Source organism: Eubalaena glacialis, chromosome 2 (genome assembly GCF_028564815.1).
Source record: "Eubalaena glacialis isolate mEubGla1 chromosome 2, mEubGla1.1.hap2.+ XY, whole genome shotgun sequence".
Taxonomy (NCBI): domain Eukaryota; kingdom Metazoa; phylum Chordata; class Mammalia; order Artiodactyla; family Balaenidae; genus Eubalaena; species Eubalaena glacialis.
In genome coordinates this window covers 164,275,437-164,296,994 of record NC_083717.1, presented here as the reverse complement: position 1 = coordinate 164,296,994, position 21,558 = coordinate 164,275,437, and the positions used below count along the sequence as shown (strand labels likewise).

General features: G+C 45.4%; 1 protein-coding gene across 1 annotated transcript in view; it reads left to right on the top strand.

The window, feature by feature from the left end:
- Window positions 1-5,275: 5,275 nt before the first annotated feature.
- MAP3K9 (mitogen-activated protein kinase kinase kinase 9) overlaps window positions 5,276-21,558 on the top strand; it is a 74,602-nt gene continuing 58,319 nt past the window's right edge. Inside the window, 2 exon segments of the mRNA XM_061182704.1 lie at window positions 5,276-5,980; window positions 13,527-13,940. Coding sequence (XP_061038687.1) covers window positions 5,575-5,980; window positions 13,527-13,940 — 820 coding nt within the window. The 5' untranslated portion in view covers window positions 5,276-5,574.

Here is a 21,558-nt window from a genome sequence, read left to right as displayed (position 1 = left end):
TGGTCTGGGAAGATCCCACATGTCATGGAGCAACTAAGCCCGTGAGCCACAACTACTGAGACCGCGTGCTGCAACTACTGAAGCCTGCATGCCTAGGGCCTGTGCTCCACAACAAGAGAAGCCACAGCAATGAGAAGACCGCGCACCGCAACGAAGAGTAGCCTCTGCTCTCCACAACTAGAGAAAGCCTGCGCGCAGCAACAAAGACCCAACCCAGCCAAAAACAAATAATAAAATAAATAAATTAAAAAACAAACAAACAAAAAAAAACCCAATTGTACGGATAATCTTCCCTTTAATTCTCTTTTGATTGGACCTATTTGGGGTCCCTGACTAAAAGGCTTAAATGAAATCCTTGCAGACCCAGCATGGTTGTAAGAGGTGTAATTTCATGGAGAGCCGTCCCACGGGGCTAGCTCTGCAACCAGGCTGAAAGAAGCAGAAATTACGTTTGATCTTTATTCCTTGATTAAAAGATTCTGTTCATTGTTAAAATGCAACTTGGTGTCCAGAGATGAGACATTGTAAACAGTTGCCATGGGACTTTCCTGGCGGTCTGGTGGTTAAGACTTCGCCTTCCAATGCAGGGGGTGTGGGTTCGAGGCCTGGTTGGGGAGCTAAGACCCCACATGCCTCGTGACCAAAAAACCAAAACACAAAACTGAAGCAATATTGTAACAAATTCAATAAAGACTTTAAAAATGGTCCATATCAAAAAAAAATCTTAAAAAATAAAATAAACAAAGAGCTGCCATGGTACAGTTGTTTTCTGAACTGAGGTTTTTGTAGGAGATGCAAGGGAGAAGAAAGGAGGGAAGATTTCTTACCATTTTGTTGTTTCAAGCCCCATTAACTCTCAGAAGACAGGAATTAAAATACTACCGATTGTGTTAAGAACATTTACAATTTAATGAGCACCTATTATGTATTAGGTACTGCAGGGAGTCCTCCTGACTTCATCTAATCCTCAAAACAGCCTCATTCTATAACAAATGAAATGGAGACTCAGAGGAATGAAGTGCCTTGTTCACAGTGACAATGACAGTGACATTGACAATGATTTGGACCCGAGTGTTTGGCTCCAACTTCTGTCCTATCAGCCCTACCACACATTGTCCCAAAACATTTACTGAATGTCATATTACTGTAAACGGGGTTTATGAATCAGGAACTAGGGCTCCTCTCCTGAAATGGTGTACTGTGAGAGGTGAGAGGGGTGGGCTGACTCTTGGAAAAGCTTAACATCTCTGCCTGAGGGATTTTAGCACCAAAGTACTTATTTAAAATACTTCCCAGAAGACCTGAGGAGAGAGTGATATTCATTTACCAAATCATGCTTTAGGCTCAAATAATAATAATAACAATAACTACTACTACTTGACAGACTCTGTGCTAAGCACATAATATACATCCTGTCATTTAATCATTCTAGGAGCCCAGTGAGATAGTTATTATCCCCAATTTCCAGATGAGGGAGCTGGGGGGACCAGGGGATTAACTAGCCCAATTGCAAACAGTGAGTATGGATTCCAATTCAGTTAAAAGCCAAGGCCCCAAACTTTAATCATCAGTCTATGATGCCTGTTTGTTTTTTTCTCCCTCCCTCCCTCCCTTCCCTCCCTCCTTCTTTCTCCCTTTTCTTTCCTTCCTTCTTTTTTTTTTTTTTTTTTTTTTTTTAAGGGAAAAACCCTGGTTTAACTCCCAGTCAAGAAGCCTGGGCAGTTTCCTAGGGTGCAATTAACTAATTACTTCCCTTGAGTGTTTCTGAATGTGATGGGTAGAGGAAAGAAGAAAATAAATACGATGAATATCTAGTGGGTGCTAGGCAGCATGCTAAGAGCTTTTGTAGGATTTGTTTCATTTAATCCTACAAACCTCTATAAAAATCAGGTTCTATTTTTACATCTCTTTAAAAATAAGGAAACTGAGGTTCAAACAGGTACCCTGCCCCAAGTCACATGGATTGCAAAGGACAGAGCCAGGAGAAAGCATGATCTTCTGACATAAGTCCATTGCCAAGCCGCATCACCGATTGCTATTATTTTCTCCCTGCCTTATGCTATACCTTTCAGTGTGGTAGAGAATATGATTCTTTTTGGGGTGACACTTGTCACCCCTTGCTTAATAGTGGTGAAATCTTGGTAATTCTACTCGCCTTTCAAAGTCTTTTGCAATCTGCCCTTTTTTTATTTAGTAAAGTTTATTTTCCATCACTCCCTTTTTGCTCTCTTACCTCTTCTCGGGCTGGTATTTCTGTTATTTCTATCCACTGCATTAATTTCCATTTCCACGCTTCCTATTCTCCACTAATCAAGCTGTATACACCTTTGGATGCCCGACTTAAGCACCTCCTCATCCATTCCTCATCTATTCTCATCCTCAGAGATGGTGAACATTTGATCACCTCCCAGCCCTACTCAAAAGCTTTCAGGGCTAAACTTTTATCTGCTAAACCAAACACAGACTTTTTTTCTCAGCCTGGTATTCAAGTCAGTCATTCAGTCACAAATATGTACTGAGAACCAATCATGTGCCAGGAGCCCTCTAGGTGCTGGGACAACTGTGGAGAACCAGAGGGCTGCTGCCCTCATGGTGAACAAGCTAGACATTAAATAATTACAAATAGTCAATTAAATATTTACTTGTCTGAAACAAGTAATTACAAGGCCCTCGACAAATCTGGTCTCAACCTATCTTTTCAGAGTTCTTTCTCATCCTCTTACTGTATCCCTGGGCTTACTCAGGCTTCCCCACCTCTGCGGTGGGTCCATGTTCACCCTCCAGTCCTGAATGCAGGTTCCTCCCTCTCCCCTACATCCACCTCCAGGACTGGCTTTAGTTCTGCCTCTTCCATGCAACCTGGCTAGACAACTTCTGCTAGACAGCTTTAGCCTGAAGGATATTCCCTCATTTGAATTCCTAGCACTTATCCATTCAACAAATATTTACTGAGTGACTTCTTGAAATGTTTGGTGAATGACACTTCATGAAAGATTTAAGTTATGTGGGTAGTTAGACTTTTCCTACTGAGAGGGATCACGGATTTTTTTTCTTCTCTTCTGGGTAGGGGAGAAGTAGAGATCAAAACTGTATCATAAAACATACAAAATTATCAATAAGCAAAATGACAATAAAAATTGCCCAATTACTCATAATCCTACCACTTGAAAGAGATCACCATTGACAATTTTTCTCTATATCTTTTTAGTTTTGTTTTTTTTTTTCCTGTTTCTCTCCGTGTGTCTACATCATTTTGGAAAATTCCTTCTTCCTCCAAATTAAATTTTTATCAAGAAAACCTTTCTTCTTATGGTCTTTTTTAAAACATGAAATACCTCTACCCCCTCCTTACTTGCTCTCTTCTGCTTGGGAGTGCCATAGTTTTATTTTGAACAAAATTTAGGGAGTTGACTCAAAGACTCATCCATATCTTTTCCAGCTCACTGATCCTATGTACAATAAGAATCTGAACACTCTTTTAGGGCATTTACTCAGAAATTCTTTCTCAAGACCTACTGCAGTTGACCTTTGGTATGGCACTCTACGCTAACTTCTTCAAGGCCTGAAATGGGTGGGACACTCATGTGGGACACATGAGTGTAGCCATACTCATGTACAAACCACAGAATGTCAGGCCTACAAGATCATAGGAGATCTTCCAGTCCCCCCCCTCACTTTAAGGTTGAGCCGTCGGTTAAGTACTTGCCCAGGATCTTGCAGCTGGTGGCAGCAAAGCTGGAGATGCCAGCGCTGGTTATCTTTCCAAATTGCCCCACTGCCTTCAGTGTGTCTAACAATTAACCCCAAACTATAATTAGACAAAAAACACTCAGTGAATGCCAAATATATCGGATCTATTCCTACCACGGAAGGGGAAAAGTTTAGTAGAGATCAGGCTAGATCTCTCATCATGGGTTTGTTTTGAAATGTCAGAGAACCATCTCATTGGAAATCTATATTGCCATGAAAGGATTAAAGCACAGAAGAAATATTAGGGGCCATCTATCTCTTCCTTCCTTCCTTCCTCCCTTCCTTCCTTTCTTTCTTTCTTTCTTTCTGTTTGAGAAGTGGAGGATAACAAAAGGATGTAGGAAAAGTCAGCCTTGCTCGTGAACTGCAGTATCGTTTTGAATCTATATTCAGCTTTGGTTCTTAATCTGATTTCTGTTAAGGTCACTGTGATCCAAGGTGCAATTCCCCCGGGCAAAAAAATTCCAAGATTTGCAGAGAAACTGAGCCTCTTCAGAGAGACCAAGCCCACCTCACCGACAGCTTTCCCACCCTCAGTTTGCGCTCCAGTAAAGTGGTCTTTCGTCTGAATTCTAAAAATCAACGGTATTGGAATCTCTTCTTACAGGAACCTAGGAAAAGGCGAGCTGTATGCAGTCTTCACAAAGGCGAGAACTGTAGTTTTAAGAGTTCTAAAGAACATTCCAGTGGGCCTGAAGGTCTTACTAGATGAAAGGTTACGGAAGGAGTCGGGGTGCGAAGGAGTCGGGGTGCAATTCAGTCGGACTGGAGTGGAAGCGGATCCACCTGGTAGGACTAGGGCAGAGGCAGCTCCAAGAGAAGGGAAAATCCAAAGGTAAGAAGGAGCTGGGGAAGAAAGAGCTCTCCCGGGGGGCGCAACCCAGCTCGCTTCTCCTCTGCTCACTCTCAGAAGCTCACTTTAGGATGAAGAACACAGGTGCTGCCCAGTGGAATCCCTACCTCTCAGCAGCAAACAAAGGGAAGAATCTCCTTCACCCTTTTTGGTCTGAATGAGGGCTCGGCTTTACCTTTGAGTATCCGCCCATCCTTCCTCAGGCGCCCAATGAGGCCGCAGCCTCTTCCTGCCGGGAGGTGTTGAACTCTCCCAGGAAACGGACAGGTACCTTGGACCAATGGTTGGAGATGAGGGGGTCCAGTGGGAGAGAGAAATGGGTCAACCTGGGGTTTGAGAACGAGAGAGCCCGCACGTTGGGGCGGGGTGGGGGGGGGAGGGCGACGTAGGCGCAGGGGGTGGAGAGGAGCGGGGCGGGCGGCTGGCGGGGCAGCCCCAACCGCGGCTGGAGGAACCTGCGGACCGGTCAGCGGCGGCCAATGGGAAGGCAGGATGGCGCGGGGGCGGGCCCGGGCGCCGTGAAGCCCCGCCTCCTCGGGTCCTCAGGGCTGGGGCGGAGCCAGGTCCGCGTCAGGTGGTCCTGGGCGTGCGGACGGCGCAGGGGGCGGGGCGCGGCGCAGAGCGGTGAGCGGCGGCCGGCTGGCGGCATCGGGCCCCAGCTGCGCGAGCAGGTACCCGCGGCAGAGGTGGCCAGGCCGCCCCAGGGGGCGAGCGCGAAGGCGGGGGCTCCGGCCCGCTGCCCATGCTGCGGTGAGCACTACGCGCTACGCGCACTTGTAGCCGCGCCGCGCCGAGCCAGCCCCAGCCCCAGCCCTAGCGAGCCGACTCTCCCCGCCCAGCCAGCCCGGCCCCTACCTGCGGCCGCCGTCGGGGGAGGGGGGTCCCCCCAGCTCTGCGGAGCCGCATGAACAATAGGCGGCGGCGGCTCCTGCGGGCGGCAGCAGCCCCGCACCCTATGGATCGGCCGCTCCATGGAGCCCTCCAGAGCGCTTCTCGGCTGCCTGGCGAGCGCCGCCGCTGCAGCCCCGCCGGGGGAGGATGGAGCGGGGGCCGGGGCCGAGGAGGAGGAGGAAGAGGAGGAGGAGGCGGCGGCGGCGGCGGTCCCCAGGGAGCTGGGATCCGACGCGCCGCTGCCCTACTGGACGGCCGTGTTCGAGTACGAGGCGGTGGGCGAGGACGAGCTGACCCTGCGGCTGGGCGACGTGGTGGAGGTGCTGTCCAAGGACTCGCAGGTGTCCGGCGACGAGGGCTGGTGGACCGGGCAGCTGAACCAGCGGGTGGGCATCTTCCCCAGCAACTACGTGACCCCGCGCAGCGCCTTCTCCAGCCGCTGCCAGCCCGGCAGCGAAGACCCCAGTTGCTACCCGCCCATTCAGTGTAAGACGAAGGCGGGGCCCGGGAGCCCGGCGGGGAGCGGGGGGGGGGGTTATGATGGAGGCCTTGGGGTGGTCGCAGGGGGAGGGGAGCCCTCCTCGAGGGTTAAGCTTGGGTGGGCAATGATTGACCTGGGGGTGGGTGTGTGTGCGCGCGCTCGGGCTGCAGGGGCTTTGGCGGGTGCAATCAGTAATAGACATGCCGCAGGCCTCGCCTGGAACCTCGGGCGCTTGGGCTTCTTCACCTTCACCCGACCACCTCAGCAGCAGCTCCTGATTCCACATCTTGAAGCCCCAGCAGGAGAATCTTCCTATCCCCAACCTCCCCGCCCCCCCCCCCCCAAATCTGGAAGGATTTTAGGCACACTGGTGGTTTCTGTCATAACATTAGTCCCCAAATCAGGGACCTTCCCGACCTCTTCTACCGCCTGTCCCCGCCCCTGAAAGGCATTTGCTTTAAAGGAGATGGGGGTGTCTCCCGCAGGGCTGGGCTGGCTCACAAGTCCCGGAAGCCTATGTGAACTCAAGGCTGAAGTATCTTTGAAATACCGTGTTGATTTCTTGGATCCTAATCTTGTATTTCCAAAGTGGTCCCTTGAGGAGTCTCACCAAATAATGTTCTATAACAAGGGTGTGTGTGTGTGTGTGTGTGTGTGTGTGTGTGTGTGTGTAGGGGCAGGTGATGAGTGGAGAAATGATTAGCAAGGGAAAAGTATGTCATTCCCCCATGAGAGATCAGGAGCACAAGGTATAGTGGCTAAATCCCAGGGCCTTGACACCCAGACAATATATTTTCTCCTTTCTTCTCACCCTAGATCCTTGCCTATATTTGGTATTTGCCAAATCTCAGGGGAACCATGCCCAGGGGTCCTTCCCAGGGCCTTTCTTCTAGTGTCCTGGTTTTCACCAGTTTTCCAGGAGCTCCCCTTTTCCACACCCTGAAATGAAATTTTCTTTGTTTTTTCAAAGGAGTTAAATTGCCGTTAGAATCCTTTAATCAGTGATGCTAGGTGGTTTTAGAAGAAAGATGTAAATATCTCCCGGTGCAGTTTACACTCTTTTGTATTTGAGGGTTTCCATAATTTCTTCCCTGTTAAAAAAGTATTGTTAATTCACTTATATCATTATTTATTCCATATTTTGTATACTTTGTCTCTTAGCTGATTTAAAAAAATCATTACCAAGGGCCAACTTTAAACATTTAATTTAAAAATTTTATTTGTAACAGTTATTTTTCTGGTCCTGTAACTTATTTTCACCTGAACAATTATATTATATCTTAAGATGTTTATTAAATACCATTTATTAATATCAAAATCATAACCTCTTGTTTTTCTACTGTCCTTTTTTTCATTGGTGTTTTGACTGTCAAATTGATGTTCAAATGTTTAATTTCCTTTGTTTCTCTCTCCCTCTTATTCAGTTTAAAACTTCCTGCTTCTACAGTTAATCTTTATAATACCTGCAGGTGACAAATTAAATTGTTTCTAGGTGTTACATCTTTTTGGCGTTAGTGCTGGAAAGATCAAGGCTAAGGGTCCTAGCAGATAATGTCTCAAATAGTGTTGAAGATGAACTTGGTCACATACCGGAAGAGATGTTGGCCTAGCATGTTAGAAAACAGTGTAGTTTTAAACATGTCAGATTTTGAGGGTCTTTGTGGGTGAGGTTTGGTGATTTTTTTTTTTTTTTTCAGAGACAGCTAATATCAGAGTAGAAGAGCACTGTGAGGTTCATGAGCAGGAGCTGAGTTTCTTTTTTTTAAATTTTTATTTATTTATTTATTTATTTATGGCTGTGTTGAGTCTTCGTTTCTGTGCGAGGGCTTTCTCTAGTTGCGGTGAGCGGGGGCCACTCTTCATCGCGGTGTGCGGGCCTCTCACTATCGCGGCCTCTCTTGTTGCGGAGCACAGGCTCCAGACGCGCAGGCTCAGTAGTTGTGGCGCACGGGCCCAGCTGCTCCGCGGCATGTGGGATGTTCCCAGACCAGGGCTCGAACCCGTGTCCCCTGCATTGGCAGGCAGATTCTCAACCGCTGCGCCACCAGGGAAGCCAAGGAGCTGAGTTTCTTTAATATCTTATGCTCCCTGCTGTCAGAGCAGTCAGGAGTGAATGTGACTTAGGTTGGAAGAACCCATATGCACAGAAAGCCAGAAAGGTCTACACTGAGCCACTTTAGAAGCTTCTTCTCCATTGGGTGCCCAGGACTTCACCCTGACTGTAACAAAAGTTACCTTGGATAGAGTAGATTCTGATATCTAAAACTCAGATGATGAGAAAGTAGGAAGTACCTTGTACTTATTGAAAGAATTGACTTGAACAACAGCATTTGAAGGTCTTGCTAAGTTATTTTATTTAGCCACACTGAATTCTGATCTTGACTGGAATTAATTTTTGATAACTCAAAAATTCTAGAATTGATCAAATTCTAGAATTTGATAATTCTAGTCAAAAACCAATTAGAGTGCCTAGTGAAAGAAACATACTGTGCTAAATACCAGGGGATAAAGAAATGAGAAGATGAGGAGGTACTTAGAAGTCACACGTGAGGGAAATTGGTGATGTAAACATATAATTTCAGTGCAGTGCTTTGCTCAAGGAAGCTGGTGATCTGATAAAGGGCCTCTGGTCTGTATGCTGTGTCCAGTGGTTCAGTTAGTGTCACTCAGATAATAAAGGTGATTATTGACCTTGTCTCCAAAGACTTAGAATGAAATTGAGCCTCTGACAACTTTTCCCCAGTTACTTTTTTCAACTTCCTCTCTGGGACATGAATTTTGATATTAGATTGTGAATAGAAGACACAAAGTGAAGTAATAATGTTCAGTTTTACTTTCAAATACTGCTTTTCAGAGTGAAACTTCTGTTTCAAACTTTAATCAAAACAGAAGAGGGGGAAATTACTAAATCTTGTGACAAAGAAAGCATATAAGAGTGATACTATAAATCATCTAACATTTATAGAGTGCTTTTATCCTCTCCAGTGTAGGTATTAGAGTTTAGCTCTGCACGGGGCTGACAAATATAAATAACCCAGGAGCTTGCTCATCTTCTTTATTTTAGTGAAAGATGGAAAATGTAAAGTTCCAAATGTATCATCTTCAGAGATATATAACCCTAGGTATTAAAAAAAAGCTTCTCTTACAGGAGAGTTGTGTCTGTTTTCAAGCAGGGCATAAATTAAGGATATTACTAATTTACATTTCTTTTTCTTGCCTTCACTAGCAATATAAGGATGTATTTTCGGATGTACTTAAGATTTTTAAATGAGTGAGGTATGTACCATTCACTTGCCCCAAACTCACCAGAATGTGCCTGTATATTTAGTTTCCAAGGATACAGTTGAGAGAGAATAACATCTTGACTCCAAGACTGAAAGAAATAAGGTTTTGCTCCTGATATTCCTGGAAATATTCTTCCACAGAAACTGAAAAATGTGCTGTATGAGACTTGACCTGATTCTTACTTACAACCAGGTCTTGACTGGGGCAGGGAAAGGGAGGAGAGTCCCACATCCTCGCAGCTGCAGTGAAGGTCTAGTTTCTATCCAAAGGGACTTCTTAGCAGGGAAAGGAAAAGAAAGGACCCTCCCCACATCCCCCACTGTTTTGTCTTCTGTCTGTTTGTAAGCTGTGTTCTATACTTTTCCTGAAGGCTGGTCATAATATTTCCTCGACGAAATAGCAAGAACCTGAGAGTTTATGTTCTACCCAGAGAGAGATCATTGCTTTGCCTTCCCCACAGAGGTTTTCTATCTTCTGTGAAATACCGTTGGAGGAGCTGTCCTTTCAGCACCCTGGTTCAGAATCACATCTTTTAAATCCTCATATGTGTAAATAAATATCTAACACCTCCTGTGTGTTCACAGCTATGCTTCAGACCAGAGGAAAGAAGAGGGTGGGTACAAGAGAAAATACAACAGTTAATTCCCTTAAGGAGAATTCAGATATTCTGTTGAGGAAATAAGGTATGTAAATGCACATTTATTAAAAAGGCACATATCTTTTCATCAGTGAAAAATCTGGCAGAAAGAACGAGTGTTTCTTCCGTCTGTGACCATGGGGACTCCTAGGATAACTTACAGTTTTCTCCAAGAGGGTTTCTAATCTCTCTTTGACATTGGCGTATTTTTCTCATTCATATAGATGAGATAAGGCAAGAATTAGTAATCAGTCAGGATTCATTTTAGGACCCAGAAACACTCAAGCTATTTTAAGCAGAAAATGATTTAGCACAAGAAGTTAGTTGCTTATAGATTTTTTTGGAAGGTTGGGGAGAAGGGGCTCTCAGCTGGACCTAGAGGACCAACTTCCAGAACATTGCAGACCTGGCCCACCAGGCAAGCTGCTGCTTCTCTAACTGAGAAGGTGCGGAATCAGGAGTTGCCACTGAAGCTGTTGACTTCTCAAACACCCTGTCGTAGTTGCTGTCCGATGAGGTGACTGCTTGGCCTGGCAACATTCCTTTCCACATCCACAGAGCTAACTGGACATTGACATGCTATTGCAGGAAAAACGCCACTTCTCCACAGCCATGCTTGCCAGGAGAAGCAGCAAGGAGATGGTCTCCATCTCACTTCTGCCTTCTGAATCTTGTGCATCTCACTGTCTAACCAGCACTCTGTCAAGGAGTCTGGAAAATGTAGTTTTTTAGCTTTCTGACCTCTGTAGTACTGAAAGGTATGCTGGAGGATTGTAGAATGGATCTTGCTTGCTAGTCTGCAAGACCTTCCACACCATTTATTCTTCAAAGAGAGTGCTAGATGAGGTGATAATCTTTTGTATACCTAAAGGCAGTCCAACTAACATTTCCTAGGAGTTTCCTTTGTGCAGACTGCTGGGTGCATTACAAAGTACAAATGAATATTATCCCTAGATAGGATAGAAGTGCTATAACTAAGCAAAAACAGAGTTTTGAGCACCACCAGCATCTGAATGGAGAATGAAGGCGTCATGGAGCTGGCCGAGAATGGAAGAGAACAGTCAGCGGTGGGCACTTCCTCTTTGGGTCTTGCCAAGAGTTCAGAAATATATCTTTGTGTTCTTAGTTTTTTAGCAAAGTGTGTCTATTCTCTGTATTTGTTTCAGGAGGTCCAATTCAATTTCTTCCCCCCAGATCTGAGTTTGGTTTATTTCATACTGAGATAGATTTTTTTCCCTCATTTTACTTCCCTGTCTATTGGTCACCAGCTGAATATTTGGCATTGATAAGGACAGTGGTGAGTAAGGCAGACAGGATCCGCCCTTGTGCATCTCGCAGTCTAGCAGGACGATAGGCGTTGAACAAGTGATTATAACCTTGTTGAGTCTTGCCAAATAGAGACTGCTATGGAAGTGTTTGACTCGGGCCTGACCTCGTTTAGTCGGGGGGTTAGGAGAAGTTCCTCTATTAGATTGATGGTTAAGCTGAGACCTGAGGGATGCCCATGAGTCAGCTAGGTAAAGACAAAGAAAGAGACTGAGAAGACAGAGAACAGGGTTTTGATGAGAGAAACATGAGATAGCACTTTGCTCGTATAGCAGCACCATCTAGCCCAAGATTTATAATCACTGGTGGTTATTATTACCTATCCATGGAAGCCTTTCTAAGCAGAGCTAAAGATAGGATCAAGTACCGTAGATTCGAACTCTGGATTTGGGATGGGGAATGAGTGGTTGGGTGTGATACTGGACATCTCAGGGCTGGACCTGTGGCCCAGGTGACTGCTGGGGTAAGATGTTGCCTAGGAGACTCCTTTCTTGAGCATCTTAGTCACCAGGTCTTGGTAGAACCAAGTTTTGAAGATCTCCCAATTTCCTCTGTACTTTGTCCTCCTGTCATCATGGCTGCTGAGGTTCAGACCCTTGTGCTTGTGCTGCTGGGTTACTGCAGTGGCCTCTGTTTGCTGTGATATTCCACATGGCTGGCAGAGTTGGTTTCCTTTCTAAGTCACAAGACTGACAACACTCTCCTTCTTAAAGATACATGACTCCTACCATTTACAGTGTGAAGTTTAAGCCCCTCAGAATGGCTTTAACAACACTTCATGACCTGGCTGAACCCAGCAAGGCTTTGAGCCTCATCTACCCTAATGCTTATAATCCAGCTGCCCTGGACTCCCTGAAGTTCCTGATAGGCCATATACTCTCATGGCCTATGTTCTTTTTTCTCTTTTTTCTTTTTATTGAAGTATAGTTGATTTACAATGTTGTGTTTAATGTCTGCTGTACAACACAGTGACTCAGTTATACGTATATATTCTTTTTCATATTCTTTTCCATTATGGTTTATCACAGGATATTGAATATAGTTCCCTGTGCTATACAGTAGGACCTTGTTGTTTATCCATCCTATGTATACTAGTTTGCATCTGCTAATCCCAAACTCCCGATCCTTTCCTCCCCCACCCTCTGCTTGGCAACCATGTCTGTTCTCTGTATCTGTGAGTGTTTTTGTTTCATAGGTATGTTCATTTCTGTCGCATTTTAGATTCCACATATAAGTGACATCATATGGTATTTGTCTTTCCCTGTCTGACTTACTTCACTTACGGTGATAATCTCTAGGTCCATCCATGTTGCTGCAAATGGCATTATTTCATTTTTTATGGCTGAGTAGTATTCCATCGTATATATATATCACATCTTTTTTTTTTTCAACTAAATGCTATTTTTTTTTTTTATTTTTTTGGAGTATAGTTGATTTACAATGTTGTGTTTGTTTCTGCTATACAGCAGAGTGAATCAGTTACACGTATACATATATCCACTCTTTTTTAGATTCTTTTCCCATGTAGGTCATTACAGAGTATTGAGAAGAGTTCCCTGTGCTATACAGTAGGTCCTAATTAGTTATCTATTTTATATATAGTAGTGTGTATATGTATCACATTTTCTTTATCCATTCACCTGTCGATGGACATTTAGGTTGTTTCCATGTCTTGGCTGTTGTGAATGTACTCCATGCCCCACGGTTCTTGCTCATGACCTTCCCTCTACCTGGATTGTCCTTCTCCACCCTGATCTTCATTGCCTGATGAGATCCCTCCCACTCATTCTTTAGGGCCCATTTCAAATATTTCCTTCCTTGAGAATCCCTTCCCCACTCGCCCTCTTAATCCCTGTCTCGCGGTGGGAATTAGTGATTTTCCTCATCTTTGGATCATACTGCTGCTAAAGTGGTTTGGTTGTGTGTCTGCCGTGGCACTGGATTTTATGCTTCTCACTACCTAGTATGTACACAGTAAAATGTGAATAAGTCTCATAAAAATGATCTCCCCCAATTTTCCTTTTAGTTAGAATGGTTGATCTCGGTACAAGATTCTGCATGAAGTCCCAAGTGGAAGTTATTTCATGAATATTTATTGAATGCCTACTCTGTGCTAGTCACTAAGGATAATGTAACAGAAAAAAAGTTAATCACATTTCCTGTCTTTAGGGAGTGTATAGTGAGAAGACAGAAAATCCAAGTGCACAGACAACTTGCTGTGTTTACCCACCCAAGTAAATGGGGGATAAAATGGTGTTTTTCACATTTTTTTGACTTGCTTCTTTTTTTCTTTTCTTTCTCAGTGTTAGAGATTGATTTTGCGGAGCTAACCCTGGAAGAGATTATTGGCATCGGGGGCTTTGGGAAGGTCTACCGTGCTTTCTGGATAGGGGATGAGGTCGCCGTGAAAGCAGCTCGCCACGACCCGGACGAGGACATCAGCCAGACCATAGAGAATGTTCGCCAGGAGGCCAAGCTCTTCGCCATGCTGAAGCATCCCAACATCATTGCCCTTAGGGGGGTGTGTCTGAAGGAACCCAACCTCTGCCTGGTCATGGAGTTTGCTCGCGGAGGGCCTTTGAATAGAGTGTTATCTGGGAAAAGGATTCCCCCAGACATCCTGGTGAACTGGGCCGTGCAGATTGCCAGAGGGATGAACTACTTACATGATGAGGCAATTGTCCCCATCATCCACCGCGACCTTAAATCCAGCAACAGTGAGTACGGAGAGATGAGGCTGGAGGGCTTACAAGCACTTTCAGACTCAGTCCATGGCTTCGGTTGGAGTGGATTCCTCAGGAATCTTAGTGGGCAGTGAAACACCTTGCTTGAAACCAGTCCATCCTTGACTTGAGATGTAAGGGGTGGGATGAATGCCAGGAAAAATTGGTTTAGGAGGAGAAGAATGAGGCACCGGAGGGGTTTGGGATAATTCTGAGCTCTTATTAGCAGGCGTGGTTGGCAGTATGTAATTCTGATGTACTGTGCAAACAAAACATATAGATTTATTTTTCCACTTGAGGAAGGGGTGCCTGTGATCACAAAAGGGGTTTTCCTCTTCGGTGGAACAACAGGTAAAGCAAACCAATACCACCTGTTTGCATTTCTACCTAACTCCCCAACCTGAGGTCCCCACCAGAGAAGGGGTATAAGGAAGAAGAGGCATGTTGTTCAAGCTGTGAGGCCCATTCAGGTGGCCATGTCAACTTGGAGAGCACGACCTGGCTGGTAGAACTACAGCCCTCCTGGTAGCCTTGGGGTGGTATTAATTAATTGTCATAACTACCCAGTGTTTAATAGCAGGGAACTGAGAAGTAACTTTATTAAACATCTAGGACCCATAAACTGGATTGTAAAGCAAGTGTTACACATAATTAAATGGTGAGTTGGTAGAAACTTCAGTCTTTTTCCTTGGCTGAATCAGCAGGCGCTGGGAGTATGCTTCTTTTGTGTGGTAATTTAGACTTTCCCTTGCCTAAACTGCATGGTAGAGAGGATACAGTTTGCTAAATGGCATATGCTTAAAATCACGTTGAGCATCCTGTCCAGAGAGGAGAGCGTTAGGACTTTGGGGCCCCAGGAACTTCACTGTCTGCATCCTTCAGCTTTGAGCCCAGAAATCCTTCAGGCTTTGTTCTGCCCTGAGCTGTTCCAGATGTGGCTTATTTTTCTGTTGATGCTATTGTGAATCTGTTAACTTTAAAAAATACGTTTTAAATTACATAGGTATTAAGTGTTTTTGTTGTACAGAAATTAGAAAGTGTAGATAAACAAAAAGAAGAGAAAGATCACCCGTAATGTTTTCCTCCCAATAGTATAGGCATTACATTTGGCATATTTTTCCAGACATTTAAAAAGCATATGTGGGGACTTCCCTGGCGGTCTAGTTGTTAGGACTCCATGCTTCCTTCCACTGCAGGGGGCACGGGTTCGAGCCCTGGTCAGGGAACTAAGGTACCACGTGCCTTGTGGTGTGGCCAGAAAATAAAATAAAATAAATAAAATAAAAATAAAAAGCCTATATGGCCTATATATACACAAATATACTTTCTGGTTTACTTTAAAATAGCATTTATTACCCTTACCTCTTCTGCCTGCACCATCTTCCCCCTTAATAAAAGCAAAATTCATCCTTGTGAGAGTATGGAGCATTAGATATGTATTTTAGATATAACGCATGTGAAGGATTTAAGTTGCATAAAATAAAATCTGGTTTCTCTTTTCCTTCTGCCATATTCTCTCTCTTTACTGTATGATTATTCTCATCCCTCCTGCAAAATTCTGTTCTATAAATGTATTAAATAAGTTAAAACTTTTAGTCACCCCCTTTTTTTTTTTTTTTTTTTTAAAGATTGATTGATTGATTGCTATGTTGGGTCTTAGTTTCTGTGCTAGGGCTTTCTCTAGTTGCGGCGAGTGGGGGCCACTCTTCATCGCGGTGCGCGGGCCTCTCGCTATCGTGGCGTCTCTTGTTGCGGAGCACAGGCTCCAGATGCGCAGACTCAGTAGTTGTGGCTCACGGGCCTAGTTGCTCCGCGGCATGTGGGATGTTCCCAGACCAGGGCTCGAACCTGTGTCCCCTGCATTGGCAGGCAGATTCTCAACCACTGCGCCACCAGGGAAGCCCGGTGACCTCCTTTTCAAAATAATTTCTACCTAGAGATTGCTTTGGATGATGGTGTAAGAATAAGCAGATGTGTTGGTAGAAAATGTGATATAGAAACTGAATTTTAAAATGTTTTCTGACATCCTTATCATGCTGGGAGAACTAGGCTAAGTGCACTAAGCTTATGTAATTGAGCCCATTTAAAAACTTGGGCTAGGTTGATTGTAAAAGTTAATAATTTCCTCTGCGAAGTTTTAAATCTGGGTGTAATTTCAAGATGTAAGTACAAGGTTTTACCTTTTGTGACTTGTGTTTGGAAGTCTAGGCTCTTGTGAAGGAAAAGCTAACGTGCCAAGGTTATGCTGTTTGCAGGAGACAGCAAGGGACCTGAATGTCATTCTGTCACACTGGAGACAAAGCCCTGGTCCTTCTTTGTCCTTACGTGGGTTTTAGGATTGCTGAGGGGGACCTTCAGGTACAGTGTATGGTGGCAGGAGTTGGACTTACACATAGGGCAGTATTTTAAAGGACCTCATCAAGACAGTTGAGGCCCTGAAATGTCCATAGCGCCCTGGGCTGCATGGGTGGTGCTGATGCTGATGCCTGCTATAAATCTCACGTGTGAGTGGGGGTGGCTCCTTGACATTTGTCTGTGGGCGGGTGTTTGCCTGGGATTGAATTTATCCAATATGAGCCCTGACAACACCATTGCTCTTACTCCATTGCTGTGTGTGCATGACTTGAAAATCATTTTAGAAATGTTATGCCGCTTGTTTGCCTCCAGTTTGAGTGTCATAACTTCTTTGTGTTTTGCAGACCTGGGGATACTGGCCAGGTTCTCTTGGTTTTTATTAGGGGCTCCAGAGAGTTGGATTTTGATCACAGTCATGTGAGGGCAGAATTCTATGAATTATATGTGTTAGTTGACTTTGAACCACTAGAGAAAAGAGTAAGTATATAGGGGGGCTGTCTTTGTTGAAAAAGAAAGTAGTTGGTGATAAACAGCTAGCTGTTACAAAAGGTTCAGTAAAAAAGTGATTTATTAAAATGTTTCATTATCCTGATGACCCACTTAAAAAAGTCATGTGCTGTTTGCCAGATGTGTATAGCATATAATATCCTACGTTCATATATCATCTGTAGTAAGTTCAGGTTTGACGCACATAACCTAAAAAAAGCAAAGCAAAATAACAGTGGCTAAAACAGGTATCCATTCATTTGTCTTTGAAAAGAAGGCCGGGATGGGGTTTTAGAGCATCTCCACATGTCACCAGGGACCCAGGCTCCTGTTTTTCACTCCATCATCCCAGTACATGGCTTGCATCTTGGGGCTGTCGTATGATCCAAGATGGCTGGTGAAATGCCAGGTATTTGGTCCAAGTCACAAGCCTGAAGGAGCAGGAAAAGGCAGAAGCACAGAAAAAGCTGCCCCTGTGGCTGAGTCGACTCCCATTAACTTCCCAGAAGTCCAGCACAACACATCTGCATGTATTCAGTGGCCAGAATGGAGTCCCACAGCCATGGCTAGCGCAGGGGCCGCTGGGAGATGGAGGATTTTATTCTGGGGGACGTGGAGCCTAGCTAATAATCAGGGTCTGTTACCAAGGAAGAGAGAGAACATGGCTGGTGGGGAAGCAGCTGGCAGTCTTCACGGAATCTGGGGACATGCATTGGGAGGATGTGTTATCCTAGATACTTAGCATCTTAGAGCCAAACGAGCAGGGTTAGCCAGGCCCTGGGACGTGTGGCTCAGACCCCTGATTTAACTGATGGTTTCTACTACTTTATTACAGTGCATCATTAACTTAAACATCTCTTCATGAAACTACTCACTAAAGCCCTGGCTATAAAAGTGGATTTATGTGTCTCTGCTCCTCACATTGGGGAAAACCAGCTACTTGATTGTTAGCAAAGGTGTTAGTGAAGGATGGTCTTTTAGTGGAAAGGTTGTCCTTTTGGGGGTAGATAAGTGGATTTCAGGATTTTGGTTTAAGGGCATTTGGCAGAATAGCAGTTTAATAGGGGCCATTAAAAATAAAATTAGTATAAAAATGAGATGTGAGAAAACTTTGGAAAATGAAAAGCCTTAGTCCAAGTGAAGGTAGTGTTATTACTTTTATTTTATTATTAAATAACTTCTTTCCTCCCCTTAGAAAGCACAGAAGAACATAGAGCTAAACACAATGTATGTTTTTCCATTTTTTTGGCATTTATGCATATTTGTTTTCACCCCTAAATCTTACACAGGAGACCCTAATAAGTCCATTGCTTGTAGTATGCTTTCTCCCCTCCCCACTGCCCCCCGACTGCTTGGTGTATTGTGACCACTTTCTTATTAAATAAATGGTCTTATTGAATAAATTTCTTATTAAATAAATGGTCTTCTACCACAAGATATTTAAAGGTTTTACATTATTCCACTATTTAGATACAGTATATTAACTAAACCAAACCCCTATATAATCATCATCATCATCATCATCATCATCACTAAAGCCCTAAATAATAATAATAGTATTAATAGTAATAATAATAACAACCACCAAACCCCTATATAATAATAACAACAACAAGCAACTAATGCTTATTGAGTGCTCTCTTTAGGTCAGGCACTGTCTGAAGCATTTTATGTGGCTTCTCATCTGATTCTCACAGCAGCCCTGCAGAGGAAAGACTGTGAATGTCTTTACTTTACAAATGAGGAAGTGGAGGCTCAGAGTGGGCAGCCAGTTCTCTAGGCTCTCACTGCCAGTCCTAAGACCAGATGTTGGGCCCAGGTCTGACTCCTCATGGCTGCACTGCTGCCGGCACTCTGCAGTGGGGCAGCTAGGGTGTTTCACTGCCCCCCTGTTTATTTTGTGTGACCCTGTAGTGCTTTAGTTTTATATAATTAGGAATAATATTCCCCTGCACACAGGGAGCATCCACATTTCATTGACGTGTGATGAACTCATTCTTAATTTCACAGCCGAAAGAGCAGAGGTGAGCGGTGAACTGTATTTGGTTTGGGGCTAGCCATCCCTGCCTTCCTCTTTTCAAATGTCAACGTAAACTTCTCATGGGTCTTTGCTGCCTCATCGCCCTCTTCTTCCTCTGAAGGCATTTTTCCCTTAAGCCAAGCCGGTTTCCTCCTTCCCCTGGAATATACTGTGTACTACTTCCCAACCACTGGGCCCTCATCACACTTACTGTTGCTATGGGAATAACCTTGCTTTCAGGAGTACCCTCGCCTCATCTCTCTGCCTATCCAAACCCTACTCACTTTCCTGTGCTCAACTCAAACCTGGCCACTTCTCCTTCCCACTGGCCTGTTACTGGAGTCAATGCTAAGTAGTCATTTGGTGCTAAATCTAGATGACCTGATAGTATGTAGAAGAATACTAGGGGGACAAGGGACCAGAGCCACTAGTCCAGTGGTTGCAAGCTCAGATGCCTTCCATTCAGGGCCCATAGTCTGGGAAGCAGCTGGTGTAACGCTGTAGGGCTTGGTGGGCATGATGGTGAAGTGAGTGCAGGCTCTGCCCAGCACAGGCCATTGAAGGACAGATCGAAACACTGTGCTGGCCTGCAGCCCGCTGCCCTGTTGCATGCCCTGGCCTCCTCTGTTTGTTGGCTCTGCTGTCAGGAGCATCCGCTACATCTCCAAATGGATTTTGTGTCTTTAGCTTCCAGGCACATGAATGAATGAATGAATAAACGAGTGAAGAAAGTATCACTTGAATTGGTCTACTTGCAGGATCTCGAAGGGTAAAGATTCCCCTTGTCTTGTTGGAGGACATCCCTCGTGCCTCACTCGCATGAAAGTTGCTCTTCATCCTCATAATCTCCAGGCCCTTGATCCTTCCTAATGTCAACCTGTTTCAGGTGTCAAGTGTGGCATTTTTTACAGGGCATTCGTTTCCAACCTCTAACGCCCCTGCCCTCTTCTTTCCCCACACCCTTCCTGGATGCCAGGCCTGAATAACTCTCGCTGGCCGATGTCTCCCCTGTGGCCAGGTGCAGGCTGCCCGGTGCTGCAGGAGCAGGCCACTCCCCCCGTCACCTGGGTCCACTGCCTGTCTGTCCCCTCCAACCTCAGCTCTCCTTTTGTTCCCAGCTGTGAATTCCCTGCGGTGCTCCTCACCACGTCCGTTCCAGTTTTGTTGAATTGTTCAATGGGCTGATCCTCTTGCAACTGGATGCCTGGGAGCACCCCCCTGCCACCCAGTTCTGTGCTCGCATGTGCTTTGTGCCTTTCTCCAGCATTCTGTCAAAGTTCCCAAGGTAAGGAAGCGGAAGACCTGCTTTCTTAAAGTGTGAGGAGGACAGAGCGTCCATCTCGCCCTTGGCGTCAGGCTGGCTCTCACGTTCTGAGCCCTGGAGTGCCCCCTGACCGGATACTGGCCACAGCCCCTGACTGCGTTTCCTGGGCAGAATTTCTCCAGGCTGAGGGTTTGCCTGCTGTGAGGCTTGTGGAGCTCTGTGACCCACTGAATCCACGCCCTAGTGTCCTCTCTCCTGTCCACTGAGGTGGAACCCATTCCTGCCTGAGGGATGCAGCCGCTAAGGCACAGGCATCCTGGCGAGGAGCCATATGGCAGAAAGGACTTCCCTAGACAAGAATGAGGAGTAGCCGTTATTTTCCTATAGGAGAATGAGATAAACTATACGACATTCCCGGGGTAGATCTAGCAGGCAGCAAAGTATCAGCCAGAGCACCCAATTCCCAGTTCCTTTCGAGAGGTGCATAAATGACTTTTTCTGTGCCTCATGAACGCATCCCCAAATGAGATACTTCCAACAGTACCTGGCTCAGGTACTGCCAAGTCTTTCTCCCTAGTATTCTCCCCATTTTTGTTCTTCGTGGTTCTTTGCTACAAGTTCCCTTGCACAGAGAGTTGGAGGATGTCAGACATGTTTTGAGAGTTTTTCCTGGCAAAAGTGTACAAGCCCTCACTCAATGAATTAGATTTCTCCTTTGGTTACAGGAGGCTATACCTAAGGTTAGCCAGCAGGCACCAGGCATGTCCCAAAGTATTGTGTTCAGTTGATGGGTAGCATTTTCCGTGAGTACAGAGACACGTTCTGCACGTCAAAATAAATACATAAGTGAATAAAGCTGAAGTGAGGCAAATAACCAGTCAGGTGACTCAGCAGGAGAAGCTGGCGAGGCCAGGAGGTCTGACCTGCAGGCTTCATTGCACCTCTCACTTCTTTAACTTTGCCTGGGAGCCTTGCTTTCCCCCTTTCGCTTGGCCGTGGCTGTCTCCTGTGCCGAGATGGTTCTCATTTGTGTGTCATTTTGAGCGCTTGGTGTTGAGACTATAACAGGAGGCAAAACCAGACACGGTCCCTGCCCTCGAGGAGTTGCCCGTGGGGGTCACGGAGAAGGCCATAAAACCAGCACGCAAATGCCCAGTGCGAGCGTGGCTCTCCAGGAGGCGATGGTGCCCTGGACAATCCCCCTGGATTCTCTTGCCTCAGCCCTTTCCCACAGTTTGTGGGGCTGAGGGGCCCCTTCTAAGGATTCATGAGGGGAACTGCCCTCTTCATGGAACATTTGCCCTCATTCTCCCCAGCTTGCTCGGGGAAGCTGCCTACCTCTCCTTCCTCTGGTGACTCTGGGGACTTCTCTGCAGCTTACTCAGGGGCAGGGAGAAGCTTGGGACCCTGCGCAGCATTTAGACACCTAGAAAGCCTGTGTTGGAGTTGGAGCAGAGGATTGTGTTGTGTGAAGGATCTTGGAGGTA